The sequence below is a fragment of the Populus euphratica genome, unplaced genomic scaffold (genome assembly GCF_000495115.2).
Source record: "Populus euphratica unplaced genomic scaffold, PopEup_1.0 scaffold13.1, whole genome shotgun sequence".
In the NCBI taxonomy this organism is placed as follows: domain Eukaryota; kingdom Viridiplantae; phylum Streptophyta; class Magnoliopsida; order Malpighiales; family Salicaceae; genus Populus; species Populus euphratica.
This window is the reverse complement of record NW_011499872.1, coordinates 700,763-701,402: the sequence shown is the minus strand read 5'-3', so window position 1 is coordinate 701,402 and position 640 is coordinate 700,763. Positions and strand designations below refer to the sequence as shown.

The following is a 640-nucleotide window of genomic DNA, read 5'->3' as shown; positions in this document are numbered from 1 at the left end:
CTTTTTTGTGTTTTTTTTATGTAAAAAAAAATTTTTCTGAATATATATATATATATATATATATATATTCAGGAAATAATTTTTTTCCATTAAAAAAACCCAAAAAAGTCATTTCCCGACACAACTGCAGTTATAGTAAGAACACAAAGTATCACCTGCTACCAACCGAACCAAAAAACAAACTCTAAAATTAAATTAGAATATTACCAAAAAAATTGCATCAACACCACCAACATCATAATCCAACACAGATGAAAAAAGCCAAAATAATTATAAAAAGAGAGAGAGAGAGAAGAATTCAGATCGGTGAACCAGTAAATAAAAAAAATCAAACTTTTTATCTACCAATAAAATCATCAAATCAACAATTAAATTCCATAGATCAAGCACAAAACCAGCACCGATTTCACGAATCCACACTAAATCCCCAAACAGAAAAAAAAAAGTAAAAAAAATTGAAATGATGAAGACACGTACAGTGAAACAGAGCAAAGAGTAATCCAAGTGCTTACCATTTTTTTTCTCCTTTTGATTTGATAAAAATAACGGAAGCGAAACTAATGAGAGAAAATCTAGGGCCAAGAGAGAGGAGGGGGGGGGGGGGGGGGGGGGGGGGGGGGGGGGGAAAAGGGGGGGGGGG

General features: G+C 33.8%; 1 protein-coding gene across 1 annotated transcript in view; it reads right to left on the bottom strand.

Moving 5' to 3' along the window:
* LOC105127508 (actin-depolymerizing factor 1-like) overlaps window positions 1-609 on the bottom strand; it is a 2,068-nt gene extending 1,459 nt beyond the window's left edge. The window contains exon 1 of the mRNA XM_011028842.1: window positions 513-609. Within this exon, the coding sequence (XP_011027144.1) occupies window positions 513-515 (3 nt within the window). The 5' untranslated portion in view covers window positions 516-609. The remainder of the gene's footprint in view (window positions 1-512) is intronic.
* Window positions 610-640: the final 31 nt, after the last annotated feature.